Source organism: Trachypithecus francoisi, unplaced genomic scaffold (assembly GCF_009764315.1).
Source record: "Trachypithecus francoisi isolate TF-2019V2 unplaced genomic scaffold, Tfra_2.0 Lachesis_group5, whole genome shotgun sequence".
NCBI classification, from domain to species: domain Eukaryota; kingdom Metazoa; phylum Chordata; class Mammalia; order Primates; family Cercopithecidae; genus Trachypithecus; species Trachypithecus francoisi.
Genome location: NW_022681470.1, coordinates 31,024,624 through 31,051,752, shown reverse-complemented (window position 1 = coordinate 31,051,752; position 27,129 = coordinate 31,024,624). Strand labels below are relative to the sequence as shown.

The 27,129-nt window shown below is 34.4% G+C and overlaps 1 protein-coding gene across 1 annotated transcript in view; it reads right to left on the bottom strand.

Moving 5' to 3' along the window:
• The window catches only part of RABGAP1L (RAB GTPase activating protein 1 like), a 799,508-nt gene that overhangs the window by 680,215 nt on the left and 92,164 nt on the right, over positions 1-27,129 (bottom strand). Inside the window, 3 exon segments of the mRNA XM_033198684.1 lie at positions 1,425-1,527; positions 6,072-6,138; positions 25,434-25,544. Of these exon segments, the coding sequence (XP_033054575.1) occupies positions 1,425-1,527; positions 6,072-6,138; positions 25,434-25,544 (281 nt within the window).

The window sequence follows — 27,129 nt, the reverse complement described above, 5'->3', positions numbered from 1 at the left end:
CAACTGGCTTATTTTTATCATTTTCGTGGCTTCCTTCTGAACAGGTATAAGAAAGAAGGTTAAAGGTAGGTGCAAGCCTATCTCCAGAAATAACAAGTTGTGGAACTAAAAATTATTTACTGCTAATAAATGAAAAGTTAAATTTTATATAATCTTTTTTTTCTTTTTAGCCCTCGTTTTTAGACAGCTTAATATGTGATCAAATGCATGTGATTTATATAAATGGTGAATACTCTCTTTAAGGAAATGAAAGAATAATTATCATTTTAATGCCCTTCATAAACATATTATATTTTCATATCAGTATTCACGAATGCTTCCTGTCATTAAGCAAAAGTCTACTGTGGGTATAAACTAAATAATACAAAATTAATGATAAAACAAACTGATCCATTATATTGTAAATATGAATTAACGGTTTAATGACAGTAAAGCATTTAGGGTAGGAATGTAACTTACCAGGTAAAACTTTAAATTTAGTTTAAAAGTAGATGATGAAGGGGCAAAAAACATAGGCAATTAACAGCTATCTGGATGAAGTAGGAACGAAAAAACACAATGGAAAAATGAAAAATGTGACTAACATTTATACATTCTGTTCAATACTAGACATGATAAATAATATGAAAATGTAAAAAACTAAGAAGAAACTATTTGCTACAACTCAAATATTTCATATATATTCTAGCATCCCAAAGGCCAAAAGACTGGAGCCAATAATTAATAAATGGAAAACTATAAGTAAACTATAATGCAAAAATAGTTAATAATTTTAAAATATTCAAAATTCCAAAATATTTCCTTTTCATCATTTTCTTTAATATTTCTCTATCACTAATCTCCACAAATGAAACAACTCTATAGTGGTATATGAAAACCAAAGCCCAAATGCTTTCTCTATAATCTAATAAAATTAATTTAGGCCAGGTGCGGCGGCTCACATCTATAATCCCAGTGCTTTGGGAGGCAAGAAGATCAGTTGAGGCCAAAGGTTCCAGACAAGCCTGGGCAACAAAGCATGACAAAAAAAAAATTGAAAAATTAGCCATGCTTGGCAGCACACACCTGTAGTTCTATTTAATAGCTACTAAGGAGGCTGAGGTGGGAGAATTGCTTGAGCATGAGAGTTTGAGGTTACAGTGAGCTATAATGCCCCTATACTCTACCCGGGGCAACAGAGTGAGATCCTGTCTCTTAAAATAATAACAATAATAATCATTCACATATCTTTTGGGAAGGATTTTTTTAAATAGTGGAGATTTCCCCCATAAAAGCATAAAGAATAAAAATGAACCTCAAATTCTCAATAGAAAGAATATGTCCACTTTAAGTGAGTTCCACATTTTTTTAAAAACATGACAAAACAACATTGATCATAATATAAAATGTAAAGCAAACAAAAGGGATCTTTTAAGAAAAGTCACCTTTTGGGGTTTCCTCATTAAGTGCCAGAAATATTGGTGCATTGGGGTTCCACATGCCAGTGATGACATAAGCTCTCCCATCATAGCTCTTTCCCATGGATTCCTATAAAAATTCAAACAGTAATTACTGATAAAAGATATCAAAAAAATCACTACTTTAAATTGTATCTTACTTTAAGCAATACAATGTATTAAAATTTGGATTTACAGTCAAGCAGGAGCTTTATATCCACTGTAAATTCTTTTCATCCTACAAAAGCATTTATTTAAATATTAAATTCTTCTACAGCTTTCTTCAAGCATGGTTTCTACTTAAAGACATGTACCCTGTACCCTTGGGTAAAAGGTGGCATACACTTACATGCTGAATCACAAAAACATAATATTGTTACAAAGTTATATTTAACTTGATCTTGATGCCAACTGTCCAAATCTCATATACACATAGGATATATATGGCTTCTATTAAAACAATAATATAGAATTAGCTGAAGACAGTTAAACTGAACTAGTAGCTAATCACAGTAGGGAAAGTTATTTTTCTTCTAATATTCTAATTTTTAATGAATTCTTAAAATATTAGCTTTGTTTATAGCCATTAATACCTTTAAAATTAACACTTTTCTATTTTCTGTATGTCAGATATTTGTATACTTTCTTACAATCATAAATTAGTATTAGGAGACTAATTTTGGTTTGTAAGCAACATCCAAGTGTATTAACTCTCTCCCTCTACTGTTACACTTACTCCCTCTTTCTTCCCTCTCTCCTTCCTCTTCTCCTCCATTCTTTAAGACTTTACTAAGCCAGCTCTTGACTCTCACTAAAAAAGCCAGCAACTCCTATAAGCAAGGCTACTTATAGCTTGTGGATATGTGTGTGGAGAGAGGAGGGGTAGAGGTTGTTCCATGAAAGAACAAGACACAGCATACAAGTATTTCCAAATGCAAATGAACAGTATCTACAATACTTCAATTTTTGTAGCAATTTCCTCACATTATGAATAGAGACTGTTAAAAGGGTCAGACTAAAACAAAGAGAAAAACTTTCCTTTTTTCATTATTACCCATTCACAGATGTTTCTCTGAACCCCCTATAAAATTGTGTCAGTCATGTGGTAATTACTATGTATATTTTTCTAGTGTATTAGTAATACTTCACTAATCAGATTGTGTAGCTTGAGTGCAGGGACCATGCATTCCAGAGATGAAATACACTCAAGGTCATTTGTAAATGAAACCCACTCACCAACACACTCATATGTTTACAGTCTCTTTCTCCACCTCTACACACACACACACACACACACACACACACACACACACACAGAGGCATGTACACAGGCCCCTATCCTCCATCTCTACTCCCTAATTAAGGCTCCGTTTGGAACAGAAATGGGTTTCTAACCCAAAAAGAATTCAATCCATTTCAAGATCAGAACTTGTGCTGTGCCTGAGTGCTCAAAATCTCTCAATCAACAAATACCAAAGAAAGTGGGCAGTCACCAGTGGAAGCTAAAAGGTTTTCATGAGGAGTCAGGCTATGATAGGCCACATATAAGACAAAGTTATAACAATTATGAAGTAGGGAAAAAATATATAAAGTACAACATATTAGAAAACTGTTAAGTGGTAAGAGAAATGGAGAAAACAAACATAAAAAAAACCCTTAAAAATTATAAATTATACAGACAAAAAACAAAAGCAGATACTGGGAGGCAGTAAGTGGGAGAGGGAGCAAGTGGAAGAGAAAATAGCAGAAATCATTGTACATGTAAAACTGTTTCATGAAACTTTTACTTTTGCTTTTTTGGACATACAACACACATTATGAGTATGCTAGATTACAACATAACATGTATTTTTAACTGTGGGTACAGCTACTGGTCTAGTGTTAGTATATGGTTAATTGTAAAGATTCACAAACTTTCTGAGGAATCTCTAGGACTTTAATTTAAAATTTTAAATTATGTTCCAGTTCCAAGAAACCTAGTTCTACCGAGTTTTCTGCTTTTCTTGGTACCTTACTGTTAGGCTTTTCCCAGGAATCCAGGACTATGAATCAAAAATTCTCATTTTTGGCTAGGTGCAGTGGCTCACACATGTAATTCCAGCACTTTGGGAGGCCGAGGCAGGCGGATCACCTGAGGTCAGGAGTTCGAGATCAGCCTGGCCAACATGGCGAAACCCTGTCTATACTAAAAATATAAAAATTAGCTGGATGTGGTGGCACGCACCTGTAATCCCAGCTACTAGGGAGGATCAGGCAGGAGAATCACTTGAACCCAGGAGACAGAGGTTGCAGTGAGCCAAGATTGTGCCACTGCACTCCAACCTGGGTGACAGAGCAAGACTATCTCAAAAAAATAAAAAATAAAAAATAAAATTCTAATTTCTTTATTCCTACAAGTATCTTGACCAAAAATATTCTCATTATTGGAAGAAAATGGAGTCTCTACTACTTGTACTCTCCCAAAAAAACTGTGTGTGTACACACACACACACACACACACACACACACACAGTCACCTGTTGCTTAATGATAGGGATACATTCTGAGGTATGTGTCATTAAGTGATTTCTTTGTGCAAACAGAATATACTGTACTTATAAAAACCTAGATGGTATAGGGGCTACACACCTAGCCTGTTGCTCCGAGGCTACACACTTGTACAGCACGTTACTGTACCGAATACTATAGCAATTATAACAATACTATTTGTGTACCTAAACACAGAAAAGGTACAGTAAAAATAATTATAATCTTACAGGACGACCTTCAAAGTATGGTACATCATTCACGGAAATTTTCTTACTCTGCATGTGACTGTTATATGTAAGTAATCTGGCTATTTCACTGAAAAATATATCTTCATTTATAGGTAGGACTTTCCTTTCATGAGGATCACATGGTATTTGCCAAGTGTCATAGAAGGAGTAAAAGTACTAATATCCTGTTCTAGAGGGCAGAATTAAGACTAATTAGGCAAAGTTACAAGAACTATGATTTCAGGTGATTATAAAAAGTAACTTGGTAATAACCAGAACTGTCCCTTAGACTTTAACATAAGGTAGTGAGTTTCTTTTCATTAGAAGTAGTCTAGCTGAGGTTTAATGTCCACTATGAAGATTAACAACACTGGGTAATAACAAATCACAACTGCTAACCATTGCAAATACAAGCCTCTCATTTGCCCAACTATTTGTTGCAAGTAAGCCCCTTCTCTGTCTGAGAGCATGAATGCTCACAACTCTTTTGATTTAGATATGGACTCGAAGGTGGGGAGGACTGTTCTGAAAGTTAGAGAGACATAGTGAAGGGGCCTCAGAAGTTTATACCAGTTCTGTAATTCTGTAACCAGAATTTAGATTTTATGAACAAATCTCCGCAGTAATTCATCTTAGTCCTTTAAACTCTGAAAGACCATGATTAATTAGGACCTAGGATCTTAAAAGGTTTTAATACCTCAATCCTCCTAATCTACTTCCTCATGGAATTTTCAGGGCTCCAAAATGCTAATGACTTGCCTTAGGTAAAACCACTTTCATTACTGATATGTGGTTTTAAAAAAAAAAGATGTAAGAGACATAGATCAGTATCTAATTTATGTTTTCATACTCAATTTAACTGGTTGTCCTTACCTGACCTATTCAGGCAGTGCTTCCTCTATATTTCTGTGGCTCGTTGTACCACCAGATACTGAAAAGGTTTGTTTCCCACAAGACCATGAACCCACAGATGGTAAGAGCTATATTTTACTCATATGCATAACCTCAGCACTTCACACAACACTGAGCAGACAAACAGGTACCCAAAAGCCTGAATAAACCATTCCTGTACTGCTATAAAATCAATATTGATATTACCATGAAATTACTCAAAAAAAGTTGACCTAATTAGTAATGTTTAACTGATATTTGCAAAACACAGCTGAAAAGAAGAAAGCATATAGTGCTTATTATCACTAAATATAAGAATCTCAGTTCACTAAGAAACTTCACACTTACTCTAAGATGATTATTTTCCTATAACATTTCTAAATCACAAATTAAATGTTTTCACTAATTGCAATATTAGAAGGTATTTCTATTTGAAAGTTAAAATAGCTTGCTACTTTTACACTAAATATCAACTGTTGAATATATATTAACCTTTTAGGACATTCCTTAAATAAATATTACTCCTAGAATAAATGTACTTTGCTAAAGACAGGTAATCAAGAAGAAATTCAGAAAGGGAAACACTTTAAAGAAAACAAAAGTGTCCATCACAAACTCAAATTAATAGCAGGGCATTAAAATAAATGAAAGGCACCATATTCACTCTGGAGATGCTTGTTATAATCATGTACTTGTTACTACAGGTTCAAAGAAAAGACATCATTCTAAGAAGCCAAAAAAATAAATGGACATTGTCATAACACAATCCTTTTATTTGCTTTCAACTTGCATATGACTGTTTTGGTGGAAACTGTCCTGAATTCCTCTTTCACAATTTTAAGACTGTGTTTCCAAATTTAATTATTACTATCACACAGCTGCAAGAAATAATTTTGACAATATGACAAAATTTGTAAACAGAAAATACTTGTAAAATATAAAATAACTATCATCTATACTTGGTTAAGGTGCTTAACATTATCATTACCATATCCAGTAAATGCATGTCACTGTTCTTCACGTTTCGACCTGGGCTTAATAACATTCCAAAACATCTGAAAATATTGGGGAAAAAAAGGAGAAATAAGGTATCAAGAATATATAGAAGCCCAGTGAGCAAAAAGCCTTTTTACAATAACTATACAATCTGAGCTCTGTATTTATAATAAGCTTTAGTTTTTTCCTAAGAACACTAGAAATAAGTATTTATGAAGTTACACAATAAAATCACACACAAATAAGTCATACAAATTTCCAGATCTTTATTTGCATGTAAAAGATTACCAATGATAAGAAACTGCCATAAAAGTGGCCATAAATTGTTCATTGAAAGAAAATATGGTACAGAGATACAAATTAGTTTCTAGGGAGATAAGAGATTTTATTTGCCTTAGACTTATTCCAAACATATAGGTCAAAACCCATTAACCCAGTTAAACCAAAAAGGAGGTTTTTAAAAATAAGAAGATGACACTATGCTCTCTTTGCATCAAACCAGATTTAAAAGAAAGCAAACTATTACCCTGACCCTCCACAGTCATGTTAACTAAGTAGCATGTTAATATTATATCCTCTGTTTTAAAAAAAAGTTATACAAATTTTATTACTAAATGTGCTATTAGTGAAGATATTATATCCAACATATTATTAATACACTGTTAACTATTTAATATTGTTCTGTGCTTCTTAATGCCAGAGAAGCTTTAGGAATCCCATCAACACTACCACTTTATTTGTAAAGGATTTGCATAAGCTCAAAAATTCAGCTAAATTGAAGATTTTTATGTTTGTTAGGCTACTATTGACTCCACTTTACATGTAAGCAAAGTGAAGTCCAGAGAAGTTAAGCAATTTACTCAAATTCATATTGCTATATTATTATAGGTCCCATAACGTGAGAAGCAATGTAATCTGTCCACAGGGTCCCTCTGCCAACAACGCATACCCACACACAAGAATGTTTTTATTGTAGCTTCCCAGAATTTCAAGATATGCTGTGTAATAATTTATAGAAAGGGTAAAAAATATAGCTACATTAAACATAAGATTTTTTCAGTTTCAAAGTAGTGGCAGCTAACCACTCAACCGTGATTCTGATCCTTGTTGTTTTTCAAAGGTTTACTCTCCTAGTATCATGGCTAATGCTTACGTGAGCAAGATCATTGGTCCTGTCCAAATGTAAGCTTAGTAAGGAGTAAATATATACTTCCTATAAGTGCTTGAGGATGACTTGCTCAAGGCTTCCTTCCGGCCCCCAAAAATGATCAGGTACATAGCAAAGCTAAAGTTGGTAAGCTCTGAGGATAACTTTTCAAATACAGTGAACAAAAAATATAATCTACAAGAGAAATAATTATACTCTAGTACTCATAATTTCAACTATATACTGCTAAGATCTCTCTCCTATGAATTCTTGTAATAAACACTGTCTACACAAATTAAATGACAATTAATCATGCAATTCACTGTACTATTTCTTATACTACTGCCCTAAATTCTTGCTAAGGAAGAATAAAAGATTTAATTCTTTTTTAGAAATAAAATTTGGTCTCTCTAAAAAGTCAGGTCAATGAGAACAGATTTATCTCACACATCCTTACATACTTTGCTTCAGCTTGCATCTCTAATTTTTTTTGTTTTAAGAACAATGCTCTATATTATAGGGTTTAAATTACAAACCCATTATAATAAGTTAACAATTACCAAAGTATGTAAAAAAAAAAAGTTCTCCCTTCTCTCAGCCTCCTTAGGAAACAATGCTAACAGTTTGGAATGTATACTCTCTTTCTTTCTGTTCTTTGTGAAAATTTAAAGGATTTTTTGTTTTTTAAGGCAGAAAAATATTTTTTTTATTTTTATTTTTATAGGCATACAGATTACAAGTGCAGATTTCTTACATGTATACATTATGTAGTGTTAAAGTCTGTCTGGGCTTTTAGAGTACCCATCACCCAAAGACTGAACATTGTAACCAAGAGGTAATCTTTCAAACTTCACCCCCCTCTCCCACCCTCCTACCTTTTGTAATCTCTAATGGCTATAATAAAAGTTAAAGTTTAATGCCATTTTTTTCTCAAGCACTTCCAGGTGAATGATAAAACAGATGAAATCTCACATTTTCTTAGCATAATATTTCTATTTTACACTGTACTGCAAAAGGAGCCTTAGAGGTTTGGATTTTTCTTAAGTAGCAATACTCATCACCTTATTTTGATAATCTTAATGCACTAATCTTTTCCTGGCTTGTATTAAAAAAAAAAAAGGCCTGCCACCAACCAGCATGACCTTAGAGAAAGCACCTAACCCCCTGGGACTCAGCTCCCTCTTCTAGCAAACAGGAAAGGTATAACACATGAACTTTAAGCACTTAAATTACATAATTATTTTCTGTCAAGCTGTATTAGTCATTTTCAAAATTACACTTCATTAAAGCACATCAGGATTCCTATGGAGGCCAGCAAGATCTATCAGGAATAATGTGTCAGAAATTAGATAGATATTATTAGTAACACTAACACCTAATGGGAGTATTAAGTGTTTCACTGGGGAGTTCAAAGCATTCAACGGTCTCTTATTAACTCATAAGGTAAAAAGCAAACTGCTATCCCACCTATTTTCTAGAGGAGTTTACAGTATAGTGGGGGGAAAGTAAGTAAACAGGCAATTAGAATCTGATATTGTTAGTTCTAAAATACCTGTAAGTACACAATATTAACAAAGTATAGAAGAGACATCCCACATAATTTATAATATACTGAATAGGTAGCTGATTTCACTCAAAAATTGAAATCAACCTCCTAAGAATGAGCTGATGATGATGCTATTATATCAATTATTATCGTAATAGTGGATATTATTTATTGAATGTCTTAACTTTAAGCCAGGCTCTACTATACTGTTGCATTTAAATTTCAAAGCAACCTTCATATAACAAATGATAAAACTGATTTTCAAAAGAATGGCTTTGCCCAAAGCCACATAGCTACTAAGTTACAGGACTGTGATTCATGCCCATGTCTATCACTACAAAACTATATGGTCTTTTACATTACAGCCTGCCAAGGGCTATCAGTAAAAGACTGTAAACTCCTTGAGTGACCGTGGGCAAATCACAAACCTCAAAGTCTCACTTTCCACATTTCTGAAGTACAAATACTTGCTTTCATGTTCATTACGTCAATGTAAACTTGACATGAAAAAACTCATGGTAAAAGTGCACTGTAAGCTATAAAGTAGTTGATAATTATAAATCATTATTATAATTACCATTATCATCAAGAAGAGAAAGCTCTGCCTTTCATAGTAGTACTTAGTGTTTACTCAAAATAGAACTTTAAGCAGCTTTTAACACCAAGTTAACCACCAGAACAAATACCAAAAACTCCATATCACTAATACACTTTAGACTTAATTGCAGGAGAAAGTGAGAAAAACAGATGTATTAATGTCCTGCAATATGAAACTAATTTTTTAAAAATTTTTACCTTTAGTTTATCAAATCATTAGGAATTATATATATCTCCATGAAGATAAAAATGGAAGGTAGGGAAGGAGAGAGAGAGGACAAGAACACTGTCTCTTGCTGTACCAAACTTTTATTATTAAAAATGAAAAAGTGACAGTGCCTGCACGTTGTGCACATGTACCCTAGAACTTAAAGTATAATTAAAAAAATATATATTAAAACCTAGATCATTACCCAACTAGTATAAATACACTTGTATAAATCAAGGAGCAAAAATTGTATCTCACAAGAACTGAGAAACACTATTCTAGGAAGCATTGTTGCGAAGTAAGCAAGCAATAAACAGTTACTGTCCAAAAAAAAAGAAAATTAAGGGGAAAATAGAACTGCAAATAAGAAAATCTATAATGCAATCATAGTTTTTCAAAACTTTATGCAAAACACTAAAACTAAATAATTTCATAAAAGTTGGAATCTCAGTCAGTCTCCCCAAAGGGGCTAAAGCAGAAAGATAATTGGGCAAATCTTCTATTGTGTCAATGAGACTGTTATTTCCCTTACTAAAAAGACTGAAGTAGAGAAAGATACACATGCATTTGTCACTATGTACGGTGGTGTGGAACCATAAAAATCAACATGTAAGCTATAACTGTATATAAAATGATCATATTTTCAAAGGGAAAAATTATGATTCTCCAGTAACCTTCAAAAATTTTTGTCCAAACTTCAAAAACTCTCTTATTTTCACTTATAAATGTACAGGACAATTGTTAAAAAGTAAAACTATTATCTATTTAGCACTTCGTTGTTTGAAGCACAAAAATTAAAGTATTTTAATTATTTGAAAAAAACTTATCAAGAATATATTGAAGAGTGCTTGCTGCCTTCTCATACAATTTACAATACGAAGTATCTTTTCTATCTTGGCAAGTTGTCATATTCCTTTCTAAGTTTGGATTAGCTTCCAAACTTTATCCTTTGCATGTTCAATGTTGTGAAATAACTCCAAGAGTTCCTTTAATGTGAAAAATTCACCAGAGTCATTTCCCCTGGAAATTACAACCACGTTCCTTATTTACGTTGATAAGTTCATCTTCACAAAGCTCCTCTGGCTGCATATCTAGAGTCCACTGAATAGCAACAGTGTCAACACTCCCACAGACAGCTATTTCTTCTACATCTCCATACATGTCCTATTCAGATCCTGCAAATGTACTTCTATAGCGAAGTAAAAGTTTTGCTATACTACAGACATAATATTCATTGTTGCTCCCTGAAATGATGCCTTCAACTGCATGCTTTATGTCATATTTCTCCCAAAATTGAGATAAAGAAATTGCATAATTTCCAGTCTCTTTATAATTACTATTTCCTTTTGACGTGGAATCTAACTTCAATATTTTGACTGACATGCTAGCAAAACTGATTGGAATTTTTGTTTATTACAGTCTTCAATCCAAAGCAGACGTATACGCTCCAGTTAAACCATAAGCAACTTTCTGTTCCTTGTGAAACTTAAACTAAAGGATGTTGGAGTGATTTTATCATTTTTTTAAATTCATCATACTTTTTCAATATGGTTCATATCACAGCTTTAAACAGGCCTAGGTGTCAACCTGTCTTCATTTTGCTGTTGTCATTTTCAAATCTTCTAAGACTGTGCATCTTCCAAAATTACATGCAATTTCACTTTCAGCATTATGACTTTTCATTTCTTTGTAGCACTGTTATCTTTGTTGGCCAATTTCCTCTTTGGATTATCCATTTTTGTAAAATGTCAAATGGATTTATTACCAGAGACAAAGAAGCAACACAATCACATACTTTGCTATCTGTAAGTAAAGTGAATAACAGATACACAGTGACCAATCACCAACAGACTTTGGAAGAAGTGACATGATTGGTCACTAATCATGTATGTATATCGTGACTTGTTGACTGAACAGATATGCAATTACTCTGTTAATATACTATGGTAACAGAAATTTGAACCATGTGGTTGGGACACTAGTGTTATAACTGAACCACGGTAAGAGAAAATAATGTATACCATAACTACAAAGCAAGGACTGCCTGTACATACACACAGGTTCTAAAGAACTCTAGCCAAGATTTTGCCTTCTGACGGTGGCAGTCTACTCTGATTTTGCAGGTTACTTACTCCTGATTATCACTCACAAAAGACCAATAGTCTTAAAATTTTAACTGTGGTTGTTGTAATAGGACCACTAATAGTAATAATAGCATGCATTTATTAAGCATTATTGTGAACACTTACTAGCTGATCTTCTCCCCACAATCTTAAGAGGTAAGTTTCATTCGCAATTTACAAATTGGAAACTGAAGCACAGAGAAGTTAAATAACTTGACCAAGATCACTGTAAAACCAAGATTCAAACCCAGATGAGGGTACTCCATAGCTATTTATCCTAAAAATTTCACTCTAGTAACTTCAGTGATATCAGTAATAGGAAGAAGTCTCTGCAGTAGGATTTATACTTATCAGCAAGAGAGATTTAAAAATTGGTTACTCTTTTCATTCATCAGGTAGGAAATAGTTTTATCTATCTATGTATCTATGTATCTAACTAACTAACTAACTATCTTAGATTTTCTAGAACACTAGGAAAAACCACCAGGAAAAAAAAATAACCTAAAATAGATCTTAGGACTGCCATAGAGCTGCTACCAGTATAGAGAATTTAACATACAGACAGGTTATAAAAGAAAAATATTTTAGGTCAATTTTTTAAAATTTTCAACCAATAAATTTCAAAAAAAAATACCAGTACAGAGAAAATAACATACAGAAAGAAGAGTATTTTTAGGTCAATGTTTTTAAAACTTTTCATTGAATACATTTCAAAAACAAAAAAACCCTCCTTAGCAATAATGTTCCCATTAATTCTCACATTAATAAAGGGTCGAAATTTAAAATGCAGAATAACTCAAATATGAGTGTTTTCTTTCTTCACTTTTTTTCCTTTTTTTTTTTTTTTGAAATAGGCTCCGGCTCTGTCACCCAGGCTGGAGTGCAGTGGCACAAGCTCAGCTCACTGCAACCTCCACCTCCTGATTCAAGCCATCCTCCCACCAAATATGAGTACTTTTCCTTCAAACACAAAATGAGAACTTAGCTACAGTCAGATTTTAAAATATATTAAAAATGATTATAACAAGAAAACCAATAAATTTCAAAGTCTGACGTGGTTTAATCCCCGCTTAAAACATTTAAAATCCATTATTTTGCTTCTCCATTCAGTAAGACCAATGCAGGACATTCAGATAGTGATACATTATTTGGACTTTTGCAGATATTAGGTATATGCATCAAAATAAACGGGTGCTAATTTACAAGTATTTTTTCAATTGAATATATTTGTAAACACAATTCAAAAACATCTAAAAGCATAAAGAAAAGAAATATCTTCCCCTGTATAGCTACAGCTAATTAACAAAAGTCCATTTTTCTCCTTTACAAAGGCTGATTTTGCAGGCTACTGATTCCTGATTATCACTCATAAAACACATGTAGATAGGGTTGAACCAAACATGGGCAAAAAATGATTAATTCAATTTAATGAGAAAATTTACAGCAAAAGCGCCTACATTAACTTTTGATAAAATAAGAATCCTAGTGATTCGACTTGGAGTTCCTGTTTCTTTTTCTCTCGATTGTCATTTCTTTTGTTTTTCTTCTAATTTTTTTCTTTTATCTACAGTCTACATTTTTTCCCAATTCTATTTGTATTTTTTATTTAATCCCTTTCCTCTATAGTTTTATCTTTCTTCACATAGTTGGAAGCAGAACTAATATGATTTAATGAAGAATTAGATGTAGAGTGAGAGAAAAATGAGTTGAAAATGCCAAGTTTTTCATCCACAGTAATTGGAAAGATCAAGTTAAAAATTAATAAGACTGTGAGAAATTACAGGAGGAACAAGTTTGGGATGGTGTCAAACTTGATTTTTTAGTTTGATTTTTGAACATATTAACTTTGAGATATCAGATGAAGATCTGAAGTTGTTGAATATATAAGTTTGGAGACATCAGGTCAGAGATAAACATTTGGAATCATCCACTTATAGATATATTTAAAGTCATGAGACTGGATGGGCTAATCTAACAAGCAAGTATAGTAGAAGAAAGACTGCTCAAACAATGCCTTTGAGATGGCAAAACGGAATAAAATATAGTATGCAAGTAGAAAATTAGCCTTAAAAGCACAGACATTTCATATTATAAAAGAATTAAGTTTCCTGTAGTACAGTGGAATAATAAGATACTTCACCTAAATATATAAAATTTTAAAAAGGAAATAAAAATTTTAAAAATAACAGGGAAATAAAAAGAATGAGTAAACTTATTAAAATATACTGAAAATTTAAAAAATCAAATATTTAAAGTACAAACACAAAATTTCACCTATAAGACATATTTCACTTTTAATTAATTGCCTAAAGTCCTACTAAAAAAATAACATTTTTAAGTCCCTCTTCCCTTCAAATGATCCACAGATCTTTAAAGGGGAATAACACAACTATGCTACTATTACAAATACGGATAAAATATTAGTAACTAAACAATATTTACTAAAGAAATAAAATAAAATAATCATATCTTATTTATAGGTACTTAACACTGACCCCTGTAAACATCCCCCAGTCCCCAAAAAAGAAAGAAAAAATCATACAGAAGAGTCAAATGAAAAAGCTTTAGAAAGAATAACAAGATGGTCTTGATTCAAATACTTGTGTTGCCAATTATAAGCTAGATTTCATAGCAAGGCAAAAAAAACATGCTTTAGCTCCCTATTCCCTGTAAAAAAAAAAAAAAAAAAAAAAGTAAATAAAAGATAATCTACTTTGCAGGGTTCCTTGCTTTAGTATGAAAGAGGCTCTGCGTGGAATGGAAATAAACATATTGTAGAAAAAAACCGTTGTTTTTTCCTTGCCGTTATTGTGACAGTAAAAAGATTATCTAAACCACTTTTTGTTTTGTTTTTCCTGGAAAAATATCAGAAACTTTATGGATGGCTTAATATCACTAGATATTAATTCAATTAGATACTGTAAGTCAGAATTCTATTAGGACAGAAAAAACAGTAATCTAAACAGGGGAAAATTACTATAAAGAATTGTTAATTGTCATAATAGAGTAACTATAAAGAGAATTACAACCCTAAAGCTAAGGGAGAGTACCATAAAGAAGAACTAACTTGGAAGTTGGGTCCTTTCGCCAAAGCTGGTATTCAGACCTCACTGGAGAAGGTAGGATTACAGCCCAATGAATAGCAAAGAAGTTTGCTGGACTGCCTAGGCAAAGTTGGACCACAGGCAAGCAGGAAACAACCCTCTGGGCTGCAGCCAGCAAAGGCTGGCAGGTAGGTGGGCAAAGGATATCAGGGCTTCCAGAGCCAGCTCACTGGCAGTGTGGTATGAGGCCTGGGGCACACAATGTCTATGTCAGGAGGGCGGTAGGAGGGCCTCACTGAGACAGAACCAAAGCTATGAGCTCATGGAGGGACTGCATGCACTGGGTGCACAGCTAGGTTGAACCAAAGATCAGCAAAAGCACTGGATCTTGTAGCAAGAGCAAGAAAACAATAAATGTAACACATCAGAAACAAAAGAAACCCCATCTTCCTGCAGTGTCCCTGCAACACCCTCTACTGGCATAATTTAATATTGTGCTTGCTGCAAAGAAGAAATGTTTAAAGCTCCATTAATGCAGATCAGGTAAGAAGACAGATTTGGAGCCAAGGGGTAATAACCTGATAACTGGACAGGATTGGGTTAAAATACCCAATCTCTTTCAATTACTTAGCAGCCAGGCTACATATCCAAATTTCTTAAACCAACAAATTAAATTTTTATATTATAGAGTATACTGTGATTTATAAAAGGATTCAAAAAGAGCTGCAATAGAAGTCTGCAAATTGTACCAATGCCAATTTCCTAGTGGTGATACTGTACTATGGTTATGTAAGATGTTACCACAGGGGGAAATGGGGAAGCATACATGGAGCATCTCTATACTATTATTGCAATTTCCTGTGCATCTACAATTACTTCAAACTGGAATTTTTTTAATGAGCTCCAAAACATCTAGAATCAATCAACTTATGAGAACACATTACAGACAACAATATATGTTTTCATTGCTCATATTTTTAAAGTATTTCTTAAAATACAATGCTTAAAAGGTAATAGTATTACATCCACATTTAATACTTAAACCATGATGCCACCTCTCCCGACTGGGTGCCAACAGAAGCCAGCAATGAAAAGATGCTGAAAATTCTGTACTGATTACAAGTTTCACTTCAAAGGCTGAGAGTCAGATAGAAGCTTCCAATTATTCACTCCCCAAATTATTCACCTGAAAATGCCAATAGCTTTCTATCAATTGTCACATGAAATCATTAACAGAGAACAATGAAAGTACTTTTGTATAAGTAAGTAATGCCTGCTTTCCTAAGGAAAAAGACAGTTATCTTTCTACTGCCTTAAAAGAAAACATAAGCAGGACAAGTGAATAAGCTCACAGGGCAGCTTTTCAAACATTATGCAGAGGATGGGTCATCCCACTCATCTATTCCCATTTTCAGGAAGGGGAAGAATGACATCCTCTAAGAGAAATTATTAGAACATCCATAATTCTTTATTTTGCTGTAAAAGTTTATAAACATACTAATTTACACAAGAGAATAAAACATCCAAATCAAACTAACATCTAGGCAATTTCAAGGCAGTAACTTGAGTTTTTTCCTAAATAAAACGGTAACAACTTGCTAAGGCGAAAGTAAAAATAAGTACCAAGTAAATTCAGCAAAAGACCCTCAGAATGGTGTTTTGTAACATGAAGTTACAACAGTCAAAAAATAAGAAACAATTCAAATTCTACTGTCCATCAAATTTCATGATGGCAAATCACACTAAAAAACTGTTTCGCAAGAAGAAAAGAGTCCCTGGGTGAGTTTTTCAGTACTCCTTGTCTAAGAAATCTTTTCCTCAAGAATAACATACGGAAAGGTACTATCAATCACCCATGCTACAGGGTATGGTTCTTATCACTTCAGTTTCTCATTATAAAGTTTGTGCTGCAAGCCAGCAAGCACAAACTGAAAACTGAAACAAAATTGCTACAGAAAGAGGCACATCACTGAACTCTCCAAATGATCAAACTACATGATCTGATATGATCACTGCCTTTTAGAAATGATGTGTTCTTTTTTCTAATGTATATATAATGATTCTATCCCCCCAAATCAATGTGAGATAGAAGTAGCTCATGGAAATCCTTCTTTTCCAAAAGTATTGGCCCATGTTACTCACTGCAAATTGAGTTGTGTGCTTATAACAATTCTAATCATTATATTCTGCTTGCTGTATCACTACTTCATTCTGGTTAGCACAAGTATTAATATGAGGGCAGACCCCTGAGAACACAGTGATAGGACAGACATAAAACCCTGGTGCCAAAAATTGCCTCCCGATTACTCTTCCCCAAGGCCTGAAATTACCATTATTGGAATCTCTTCATGTTAAAGAATAATAAAGAGGCTCATTTTCTAAATGTGCATGGTATTATTTGTCTTGAATCATTTTATCATGAAATAAGAAGTATTACTTGGCAAAAAAATCAACTAGACAGAGCACTAACACGGCAAAGACTGAAAAATTTTCCCTTTCTCTTTTCTGACCTTTGGAATATTGAGTATAGCAAACTATTCAAAGCATCCAAGTGGGTGCTAAGTAATAGTGCTAGTAATACTGCATTTAGGTAACAGTGCTAGTAATAATGTATTTTAAACACTATCAAGGCTTTAAAAATATATATCAATGTAATAGTATGCAAGAAATCTTTTGTAATATTTATGTATGTGGTGATACCAAAACCCATAATAATGGCAGCTAGTCAGTGAGAGAAATGATCACCATTTCTGTTTTGGGAACACCAGAAGACCCTGACCTCATGTGCACAAACTTTAACATCTCAGTTGGAGGCCCTCCATAAGTAAGCTTCGGACTACCACTCCTCACACATTTCATATACAATGATCTTGCTTTCTCCTCTTAGTTGTTAATGTTGGCTTTCTCTTCTACAAAGGCACTGAGGGTTTGAAATTCCTGAGCAATCACTTGCATGCCCTAACATCTAAGTTCGCACTTTTAAATTCTGCTGAAAAGATACCAAAGAATACCAATTCATTTATCTTCAAATTGGCTTAATTTTAAACCTAGTATATAATCAAGATTTAACTGGGTTTAGCCTTTAAGAGTACACACTCAGAAAACAGATGATCCTGGTTTAAATCCTGGCTCTACCAGTTTCTGGCCATGTAACCAAAGTTACTTAACCTGATTAAACCTCTGTTTCGTCATCTGTAAAAACAGAGTAATAGGCCAGGCACGGTGGCTCACCCCTGTAATTCCAGCACTTTGGAAGGCTGAGGTGGGCAGATCACGAGGTCAGGAGTTCAAGACCAGCCTGACCAATATGGTGAAACCCTGTCTCTACTAAAAATACAAAAAGTAGCCGGGTGTGTTGGTGCATGCCTGTAGTCCCAGCTACTTGGGAGGCTGAGACAGAAGAATTGCTTGAACCCAAGAGGCAGAGGTTGCAGGGAGCCAAGATCACACCACTGTACTCCAGCCTGGGCGACAGAGCAAGACTCTATCTCAAAAAAAAAATAGAGTAATTATAATAGTACCTTCCTCACATGTTTAGATAAGTTGTTCAATGGCCATCAAACAGTAAGTGTTCATTAAATGTTGGCCATTATTATTGCTTTTTTATATCCAGTTATTAAATAAAACTTAATATGTGATATCCAACATAGGTAATCAAGAAAAGGAAAAGAATATTGGAAGTTTTCATGACTTGAGAACAGTTTTCATACATTCTCTAAAAAATACAGGATTTTATTGGTGCAATATTCAGTTATTAATTCCATATTATAACAAATTTAGCCAATGCTCTATCTTTATAAAATTTTATATACTTTTTATTCATTTATGCAAGTATTTAAAAAGAAGCAGTAAAGAGTAAGAACATGTATTCTAGTACCAGATGTACTAAAATAATAATAAAATTATAAAATTTTATTATTTTTATAATAATAAAATTAATTTTATAGCCTCCATCAAGTTACGTAACTTTTGTACCTCAGTTTCCTCAACTGCAAAATGAAGATAATAGTACCTAAACCTCATAAATACCACCTAGAACAGTGCCTGGCACTGAGAAAGTGCTAAGCAGGAGTTAAGTAGCTAAGTATAAAGCTCTGTGTTCCAAGCACTATACTAGATGCTGGGGATTCTGGGATAAACAACACAGTACTTGTTATCAACCGGGTCAAGACAGACAACTGCAGTATAATTTGCAAAATATCTAGATATAAACAACCGTTAAGCCCTTGGATGTACACAGAAATGGCTTCTTTCATAATATATTTTTCAAAAAAAAAAAAAAAAAAAAACAGAATATTGGCCAGGCATGGTGGCTCACACTTGTAATCCCAGCACTTTGGGAGGCTGAGGCAGGAGGATTACTTGAAGCCAGGAGTTTGGGACCAGCCCAGACAACTAAGCGAGACCCCGTCTCTATGAAAAATAAATAAGACAAGATAAAATTAGCCCAGAATAGTGGTGGGCACCTGTAGTCCCAGCTACTTGGGAGGCTGAGGCAAGAAGACAGCTTGACCCCAGGAGTTGAAGGCTGCAGTGAGCTATGATTACAGCACTGCACTCCAGTCTGGCCAACACAGCAAGGTCCTGTCACCAAAAACAAACAACAGCAACAACAACAACAAAAAACTGAATGTTGAAAATTTTACATAATTTAAAAAATGATTTAAAAAAAATTTTAATGATACATTTTATTTTCTCCTTCAGAAGATAAGCAAAAATTATATAATTTGAAGGATTTTCTTTCACACCAGTGTTTTGATAGTACAAATTAACTTGTCAGCAGCAGTTATTAAAGATTTCGGTCAGGCACAGTGGCTCACACCTACAATCCCAGCACTTTAGGAAACCAAGTCAAGATCACTTGAACTCAGGAGTTCAAGACCAGCCTGGGCAGCAGAGGGAGACCCCCATCTCTCCAAAAAATTTTTTTAAGTAGCCATAAACGATGGCATGTGCCTGTAGTCTCAGCTCCTCAGGAGGCTAACATGGGAGGATCGCTTGAAACTAGGCAATGGAAGATGTAGTGAGCCAGGATCACACCACTGCACTCCAGTCTGGGTGACAGAGTTGAGACCCTGCCTAACAGAAAAGATTCGAAGGTGTTAAGAATTTTCTTGGTAAGGCTGCCACCTGCTGGACAATCTTAAATTCCACTGTTTACAGTCTGATTTAAACATATTAAATACCACATTTAACCCAATGAAATGCAAACCAACATAGAAAATCCAAGAATTTACAAAATCTTGTGTATCACAGGTAATTTGATCTGTTATGCTGAACAAAGTATTGTTTAGGGAAGAGTCATTCACCTGAAGAAATTTTTAGTCAATTAACATTTGGATGTTTACAGAGATTATCTGACAAAATCAGTGGAAAAGGAAGCAACGCAATTTAACATGGATTCAGTAATTACTGTTGGATATATGAGTCCATGGTTGCAAGTGTCAGGTATTAGCATCAGCAAAATAGTTATGTTAAAATAAAAGCAATGTAATTTAGCCATTCCACAAGTACACATCTCTCAAAACATGTATACAATAATACAACTCTTCTGTGTCAATTAAAAAAGAAATAAAACCAATATAGTATTTATATATTCAAAGTAATTTTAAAAACAATTGTCCTAATGTGTACAAATGTATACTCATGTTTTTGGTAAAATATCTAATGATAGTAGCATATACTGATTCAAAAGGCATTTTCTCTCAACTCAGGCAGAAGTTGACATAATGTGCTCTGGAAAAAATACCTTAAAATTATTCAAAAAGTAGCTTTAATGATGATGAAGACACTGATATTAAAGATTATGAGAGTCTGATAAAATTGTTTTATGAATATAAGAGTGGGCAAAAAGTAACATTTCTACGTTATTGTTTTGTGTAATATATTTAAATGTGTGTGCAAATGTTTTACCCAGTTAGCAAAGAACATATATAGAATTAGGCATTCAACTATTTCACCTATGTTTGTCTAGGTTTCTATATTCAAGTTGCTCAAACTTGGAACTTACTGAGAAAAGGAAGGATTGCCTATCTTCACATTTAGGCACAGTTTAGGCATAATATACCACTTAATCATAAAAGTCCAAGATTTTAAAATAACACTTATTCAAAGTTAATTAATTCAATACCTAGTACTTCTTTGTCTGTGTTGCTACAGACTTGTTAAATTGAAAGATGCTTGTTAGGCTAAAAAGGATGATGATGCTTTAAAAAATGATGGAGGCATGTCATAAAGATAGGGTTTGAAGGGGCTCCAACTGGTTGATTCTGGGGCAATCTGAACACCAAAATAATTAGGTACTTCAATCAATTATGTAGTACTGGGGGGAGGAGGGGGGTTAATTTAGGAATCTGTACCAATAACAAGTAGTTAAATGGAAGAAAAGGGAAAGATCTGGTTTACATCCGAATGCCATGGACTGAATGCAAAATGTAGAGAGAAGGCAAGAGTTGAGAAATTAATCATTTTGCAATCATCATAGTACAGACTAGATCCAACAAGAATCATAAAAGAATGTTAAATTAAGGAGGAAATTTGATGAGGAGCAGGATATATTTTCGTGGTTGGTTTTTTTGTTTTGTTTTGTTGAGATGAAGTCTCACTCTGTCACCAGGCAGGAGTGCAATTGGCTCACTGTGACCACCACTTCCTGGGTTCAAGAGATTCTCCTGTCTCAGCCTCCTGAGTAGCTGGGACTACTGGCGCCTGCCACCATGCCCAGCTAATTTTTGTATTTTTAGTAGAGACTGGGTTTCACCATGTTAGCCAGGATGGTCTCGATCTGTTGACCTCCTGATCTGCCCGCCTCGGCCTCCCAAACTGCTGGAATCACAGGCGTGAGCCACCGCGCCCGGCATATTTTCACGATCTTAATGTGTTTCTTCACAGACTGCTTACCAGTTGCAAGGGAGAAAAAAAGTAAACATAGAGGGAAGAAATCAGACATCTTAACTATGTAATCAAAATTATCATCATCATCAAGGGACAGATGGCTATCAAGCGCCTCCAGATGTGATACTCTGTGAAGGACGCATAACTTATGCAGCAATATATAATCTGAATTTAATCACAAGGAAATATTAAACAAAGCCCAAAAAATGGGCAATGTTATATTAAAAAGAGGAAAAATGGATATATTCTCCAAAAACGTCCACGTCTTAAGAGACAGAGGAAGGCTGTGGAAATGTTCCAGGTTAAAGAAAGCTAAAGACATATGGCAACTAAATGCAATATCTAATCCTAGAATGAATCCTGAACTGGAGGAGGGAAAAGGATATTATTAGGTTAACTGGCAAAATAGGAAGGTAAATGGAAGGTAGATTAAAAGTAGTGTATGAATGCTAAATTCACGTAGGTTGATAAGTATACTGTGGTGACGTAAGCGATATCCCTATTCTTGTAAAATATACACTAAAGCATGTAGGGGAAAAGGGCCATGATGCATTTAACTCACTCTTAAAAGTGTTCAGGAAAACAATTGTATGTGTATAGGGAGTAGCAGGGAGAAGAGAAAGAGAATGCAAGCTGGGCGCAGTGGTTCATGCCTGTAATCCCAGCACTTTCGGAGGCTGAGGCAGGTAGATCATTTGAGGTCAGGAGTTCGAGACCAGCCTGACCAACATGGTGAAACCCCATCACTACTAAAAATATACAAAATTAGCCAGGTATAGTAGAGCACACCTGTAATCTCAGCTACACAGGAGGCTGAGGCAGGAGAATAGCTGGAACCCGGGTGGTGGAGGTTGCAATGAGCCAAGATCAGGCCACGGCACTCCAGGAGGGCTGACAGAGCGAGACTTTGTCTCAAAAAAAAAAAAAAAAAAGAAAGAGAATGCAAAGCAAATTAGGTAAAATGTCTCCAATATATGAGATTTTAGTAACATTGGTAACACTGAGATATTGGTAACAATCTTGGTAAAGAGTATACAGATCTTCTCTCTACTAGTTTGATTGTTTTTAACTCTTCTGTAAGTTTGAAATTACTTCCAAATAAAAAGTTTAAAACATTGCTACATATAATGCTTACCCCTAAAAATTAAAAGGTTCCTATATGTAAAATGTAACCGTATTATTTTGGAACCGTAATATTCAACATCAAAAATACCTTATCTTCAACTCTTTTTCATCGATTTTAAGAAAATCATCAATTTTAAGACTCACCATTATTTTTTATATCTCATTAAAAAAGTGACAACTATAATCATAAGATGCCTCTCAAAAGAAGACATTTATGCAGCCAACAAACATATGAAAAAAAGCTCATCACCACTGGCCATTAGAGAAATGCAAATCCAAACCACAATAAGATACCATCTCACGCCAGTTAGAATGGCGATCATTAAAAAGTCAAGAAACAACAGATGCTGAAGAGGATGTGGAGAAATAGGAACGCTTTTACACTGCTGGCAGGAGTGTAAATCAGTTCAACCATTGTGGAAGACAGGGTGGCGATTCCTCAAAAATCTGGAACCAGAAATACCATGTGACCCAGCAATCCCATTACCAAAGGATTATAGATCATTCTACTATAAAGACACATGTACATGTATGTTTATTGCAGCACTATTCACAAGAGCAAAGACTTGGAATCAACCCAAATGCCCATCAATGACAGACTGGATAAAGAAAATGTGGCACATATACACCATGGAATACTATGCAGCCATAAAAAAGATTGAGTTCATGTCCTTTGCAGGGACACAGATGAACCTGGAAACCATCATTCTCAGCAAACTAACACAGGAACAGAAAACCAAATACCACATGTTCTCACTCATAAGTGGGAGTTGAACAATGAGAACACATGGATCCAGGGAGGGGAACATCACACACCAGTGCCTGACAGGGTTTGGGGGCAAGGGAAGGGACAGCATTAGGACAAATAGGCAATGTATGTGGGGCTTAAAATCTAGATGACAGGTTGATGGGTGTAGTAAACCACCATGGCACAGATTTACCTATGTAACAAACCTGCATGTTCTGCACATGTATCCCAGAACTTAAAAAGTATTTTTTTAAAATGCCATCAATTATAAGACAAACTACAATTTCAGAGATGTTCAATATGAAAACACATGCATCTTAAAATTGATAAAAGATGGTTTTTACATATGGCCAAACTTTGCAAGCAATTAAAAACACATGCATGCATCACTGTACCAAGATGCTGAATAAAATTTTTCCTGTTGCCTGGCAGGATTCAAAGTTGAGAACAAAGTGGAGCTAGACAGCCTACCTTCTAAAAAAAACTGCAGATAATTGGGGGCCAGATACTTTCTCCCAGATTTAAGAAGAACAGAAGTGGCCATGATGCCATCAGCCAGCGACTAAATTGCCTCCCACTCTCATCCCAGTCTAGAGACTATGGAGGGAAGAGGGAAGTGTCATAGTATACAGCAGTCTTGATGAAGAGGCTTTTATTTCTCTTCAGCATCACCAACTTCCCTGGAAATACAGAAATATCTGTATTTCCAGTTTCTGCCACTACAAATAATACTTCAAAGTTAAATAAACATCTTTTGTTGTTTGACTGAAGTACAGATTGACTTCAGTACTTGCCGATAATTGACTGAAGTACCTAATTATTTTACTGTTCAGATTGCCCGAGAAGTAACCAATTGGAGCCCCTTCAAATCCTATCTTTATGATATGCCCCCATCATTTTTTTTTTAGCACTTCCTTTTTGGCATAATAAAGCAACTTTCAATTTAACAAATATGTAGCAACAAAGACAAAGAAGTAGTAGGTATTGAATTAACTTTGAATTAGGTTTATTAATAAACATCCTTACAGATATGTCCTTAAATAGTGATACTTCTATTTCCAATAGCACAGATTTCCTAAAATAAGACTTATGTGCCCAATTATAGGTATTTTTAAAATCTTTATATATGTTGCCTGATTTTCAAAAAGGACATACATATATTTTACATTTCCATTAACAGTATGAGAATTCCTTTTCCCCATACCCCCACCATCACTACGTATTTTTGCAATCTGGTATCTTAAGGTTACTATACTTCACATTTCCCTATATTTTTGTGAATGAGGACCTCTTTACATATGTTTGTTAGCCATCCAATAGCTTTCCTCTCATCTATTTATACTCTGACCTGTTCTTCTCCTCTGCTTTCTGCCAATTGTTAAGAAATTTATGTATATTGTAGACATTAACTTTTCCTATATCATTTATATTTCAAATTTTTTTCCAGAACTATCATTTCTTATTGACTTTATTTATATCTTTTGTTCTACTGTTCCTTTGTTTTCTGAATGGCTTTCCTGTGAATTGACACACAAGTATATGTATATGTATTTATATATTTTAAAAATATGTATCTTTTAAAGTTTCTGAAATTCCAGCAGCTAAGTGGCAGAGTAATCGAAAGTAACTGAGAAAGTATTTATGCTGTAGGTAAATAAGGAACAACAAAAAGGGATGTGAACAAACCCAGTTGTAGCAGTTATGACTGAAAAACTAAAGCCATTTCATGTTTACTTACCCCAACAATTGAGATTTTCAATGAACCAGTTACATCTAACTTAAAGTAGAGAAAGTATTATTAATTATTCTCATTTTTAATTGGAGAAAATGAAGCACAGTGAAAAGCCACACTGAGCAATGCATCTGAGACAGTAACAATGTCAATACAAGTTTTTGGTAGCATTTAGGAGCAAGCTGCTTACCTTTCAATAGCTAATTCCTTGTTAGAAAGTTGCTGCACTGTAATCACAACCTTCTTCTCTATTCCTTGCTTTAATTTGAAATAAAATTTATCTCTATCCTTAGGCACAGGGCTGAAATATTCAAAAGGAATAGGAATTACCAATAATCTAATAAAATGATAAAATACCTATTCCACGGTTAGAACAAAACAACGAAGTATTTAAGCAACAACAATCTTATTCTTAAGATATACTAAACTCTCACCTTGCCACAGGCAGCAAACTATAAATTTTATAGTCAGCAACACAGCCATTATTATTTTTTAAATTGAGTTTACAAGAGCCTTATATTTTGTCTGCTAACCAAGGTTAAAAGCAAGATCTTAAAAATCACAACATGGCCAAGCGCGGTGGCTTACACCTGCAATCCCAGCACTTTGGGAGGCCAAGGCAGGTGGATCACTTGAGATCAAGAGTTTGAGCCAACATGGTGAAACCCCATTTCTACTAAAAATACAAAAACTAGCTGAGTGGTGGTGCACGCTTGTAGTCCCAGCTACTCGGGAGGCTGAGGCAGGAGAATTGGTTGAACCCAAGAGGCAGAGGTTGCAGTAAGCCAAGATCGCACCGCTACACTCCTGCCTGGGCGACAGAGCAAGACTCTATCTCAAAACAAAAAAAAAAAGAGAGAGAGAACATGATAAATTTCAGTTTTAAAACAAATTTAGGAATAATGTTTACTTAAAACTGTTAAGACTGTCACATGTCTGGTTTAGCTGGTTGGGTGATCATAAGTGCCTGTAAAACAGTAAAATCCAAAGCAAAGGAAGTGAGAAAAGCATACTTTTAGACACATAGAATTTGAGATGACTGTGATGTATCCATGAATATATAAATAAAAGATGGCAAAGAGATACATAACAGGGACAAGTTAATCAAATTCTAGCCTAGGCTAGACCATTCTTACAAATTAATTCATTAAAATAATCAATGTATAAAATATGGGTTGTGTTATCTAAAAAGAAAAAATATCTTGAGCAACTTTGACATGACCTCAACTTCTATGTCTGTAAAGCTACAGATAAAATACCTAGCTAGCAACTACTCTTAGAATTAAAGGCTCAGCTAAGGAAAAAAGTTGAGCATTAAATAATATAACTGTTTCCTATTAACTGTCTATATCTGAACTGGAGGAAAACATTCTAAATATACAAAAGAAAGAAATGGTTAATTAAGTGGTGATCAAACCATATATTATCAGTTACTGTTAAAAACAATTTTGATTAGCACACTTAACATAAAGAAAAAAAGGTAAATATATACAATTGTGCAAAAATTCCCCTAGAAATAAACAAAGGGAACAGACCAAAGTTAAAAGTGACTGTGGCTGACAAGATTATAGTTTTTATTCTACTTTTATTATTTTACTAAATTTTCTCAAGTATTAGTATCTTTTAAATCTTTAAGAAAATAAGTATCTGACCTGGCGCGGTGGATCACACCTATAATCCCAGCACTTTGGGAGGCCAAGGCAGGCAGATCACCTGAGGTCAGGAGTTCGAGACAAGCCTGGCCAATATGGTGAAATCCCGTCTCTCCTAAAAATACAAAAATTAGCCAGGCATGGTGGCGGGTGCCTGTAATCCCAGCTACTTGGGAGGCCGAGGCAGGAGAATCACTGGAACCCAGGAGGCGGAGGTGGCAGTGAGTCGAGATT